Genomic DNA, 2,665 nt, shown 5'->3' on the forward strand with positions numbered 1-2,665 from the left:
AAAACGTATTTCTTTCGTCAGCACTTTATTTTATGACATTCTTTTACTTGATTTAATTGCATCTCAATGTTTTACCTTCTATTGTTTGTTCCATGCCCTTGTTTTAACATGATTGTTTTGCCTTGTTGTTCAGCACTTTGTAACATTGTTTCCAAAGGTGCTCTACAAATAAAAGTAGAGTTTTCTGTAGTGTAGCTATTTTTAGACCCAAGTAGTGGACGTAGCGTCCAACAAACGCTATACGTTACAAATTGACTGTTAAAAATAAGGTTTTGTGGAAGAAAAAAAATCCCTGGAAAAAATCCATGATGATTGGTCGGTTTAGATAAGAAGAGTCTGACACAAAACAGTGTCGTTGTTAAGCAGCAGGAGGATCCCACGCAGCAGCTGTCCGTTTATGTCTAGCACAACCAAGAACGTCCAACACATACTGAGTCTATACCATGAATTACTCACCTAATGCTGCCTGCAGGTTCCATGTTTAATCCCAGGCTTCCAGCGTGTGTTAACCTACATTGTTTAAGTGACCGTTCTCATGTTGAAAACATAGTCGCTAACGTGGTTTAGCGACTATAGTACTTTGACGGCTCATCCAACGTAGCTCGTTTACAAGTCAAACGGACTTCCTGTGCAGAACTAACTGCCTCATCAAAATAAGAGCCACTTGTATTGATTAGTCAAAACACTAGTTTTGGCTTGACTAAAACTAAATGAAAACTATTCAAGAGAGACAGAGAAGAGAAGAGAGAAGATGACTAAAAGTAAAATAAAAAGTTCCTGCCAAAAACAACACCGTATGAATTAATGTTATTCTCCTCCCCCCCCCCCCCCCCCCTGTATGGTGCAAAGGCTTCTGGGAGTTCTGGAAGCGCAGCAACAACAACAACAACAACAACAACAATCGGCTCCGGCTCCGCCGCCACCACAACCACACCACCGGGTTCAGCCGCCGCACCAACAACACGTCCCACCGCCGCCGCCGCCACCGCCGCAACAACAGGCTCCTCCTCCCAGCCCGCTGCAGCTCCAGCCCACGGACCTACAACAACCACACAACGAGCAGCCGCTGGAGCAGCAGCAGGAGCAGCAGGGGGCGCTGCAGCTCGTCCTCCCCCGGCGCTCCAACAACCCGCCGGTCGGCGCCACCGCCACGGCGTCTTCGCCGCCCCCGGAGGAGCCCGAGACGACGCATGACGGCGGCGCTTCTTCTTTCCGCCCCGATGATCCTCCTCCTCCTCCGCCTCAACTCCCCCCCGCCACCCCCACCCCCCCTGGGGGGGGCGCCAACGCCACGGCGGCGGGCGCGGCGAACGGACCGCTGCAGCGGCCGCGGCGGGGCAGAACTGTGGACCACAGGAGACGGAGGAGGCGCTGAGGAGGAGGAGGAGGAAGAGGAAGGAGGCCATGATGATGATATGATGGCCTCCTCCTCCCCGCGGTCTCTATGACTGTCAGAAGAAACCGCCACCGTGATATGAAACGACAATAAAAAACAGCTAGACCGACAAGCCCACGTTGGTGTTGTGTTCGTGTTCGCCGCGTCGTCCTCCTGAGGGCTTGTACGTCTGGGGGTCGTCCTCCTGAGGGCTTGTACGTCTGGTGTCCTCCTGAGGGCTTGTACGTCTGGTGTCCTCCTGAGGGCTTGTACGTCTGGTGTCCTCCTGAGGGCTTGTACGTCTGGTGTCCTCCTGAGGGCTTGTACGTCTGGTGTCCTCCTGAGGGCTTGTACGTCGGGTGTCCTCCTGAGGGCTTGTACGTCTGGTGTCCTCCTGAGGGCTTGTACGTCTGGTGTCCTCCTGAGGGCTTGTACGTCTGGTGTCCTCCTGAGGGCTTGTACGTCTGGTGTCCTCCTGAGGGCTTGTACGTCTGGTGTCCTCCTGAGGGCTTGTACGTCTGGTGTCCTCCTGAGGGCTTGTACGTCTGGTGTCCTCCTGAGGGCTTGTACGTCGGGTGTCCTCGGGCGAGCGCAATGTCGCCGTCGTCCCGGAACAAACAACAAAGTACGATTCAGACTTTCCGTGTGAAACGCGGACCCGGTTATACTCAACGCATGCACGCACGCACGCATGCACACACACACACACAGTCACACACGCACACACACACACACACACGCACACACACGCACGCACACGCACGTGCGCACACACACAGGGTCGAGCATTGTTGAACTTGCTGTCAAAACGTCTTGCTTGAAATCAGGTTCTTATTTCCTTTGTTTTTTTCTTTTTCTATTGACGCTGTTGTAAACGACATGTTGTAAACGACATGTTGTGAATGACATGTTGTAAACGACATGTTGTGAATGGCATGTTTCTAAATAACATGTTGTAAACGACATGTTGTAAACGACATGTTGTGAATGACATGTTTCTAAATAACATGTTGTAAACGACATGTTGTAAACGACATGTTGTAAACGACATGTTGTGAATGACATGTTTCTAAATAACATGTTGTAAACGACATGTTGTAAACGACATGTTGTAAACAACATGTTGTGAATGACATGTTTCTAAATAACATGTTGTAAATGACATGTGAATAACATGTTGTAAACGACATGTTGTAAATAGCATGTGAATAACATATTGTGAATGACACGTTGTGAATAACATGTTGTGAATGACATGTTGTAGATAACATGTTGTAAATGACATGTTGT

The 2,665-nt window shown here is 49.7% G+C and overlaps 1 protein-coding gene across 2 annotated transcripts in view; it reads left to right on the forward strand.

The window, feature by feature from the left end:
* LOC308318823 (uncharacterized protein) overlaps positions 1–2,238 on the forward strand; it is a 9,760-nt gene extending 7,522 nt beyond the window's left edge. For both annotated transcript variants that reach the window (XM_080768486.1, XM_080768487.1), the window contains exon 6: positions 850–2,238. In XM_080768486.1, coding sequence (XP_080624612.1) covers positions 850–1,375 — 526 coding nt within the window. In that variant the 3' untranslated portion in view covers positions 1,376–2,238. The remainder of the gene's footprint in view (positions 1–849) is intronic.
* Positions 2,239–2,665: the final 427 nt, after the last annotated feature.

This window comes from Protomyctophum bolini, assembly GCF_963924005.1.
Source record: "Protomyctophum bolini genome assembly, chromosome: 7".
Lineage (NCBI taxonomy): Eukaryota > Metazoa > Chordata > Actinopteri > Myctophiformes > Myctophidae > Protomyctophum > Protomyctophum bolini.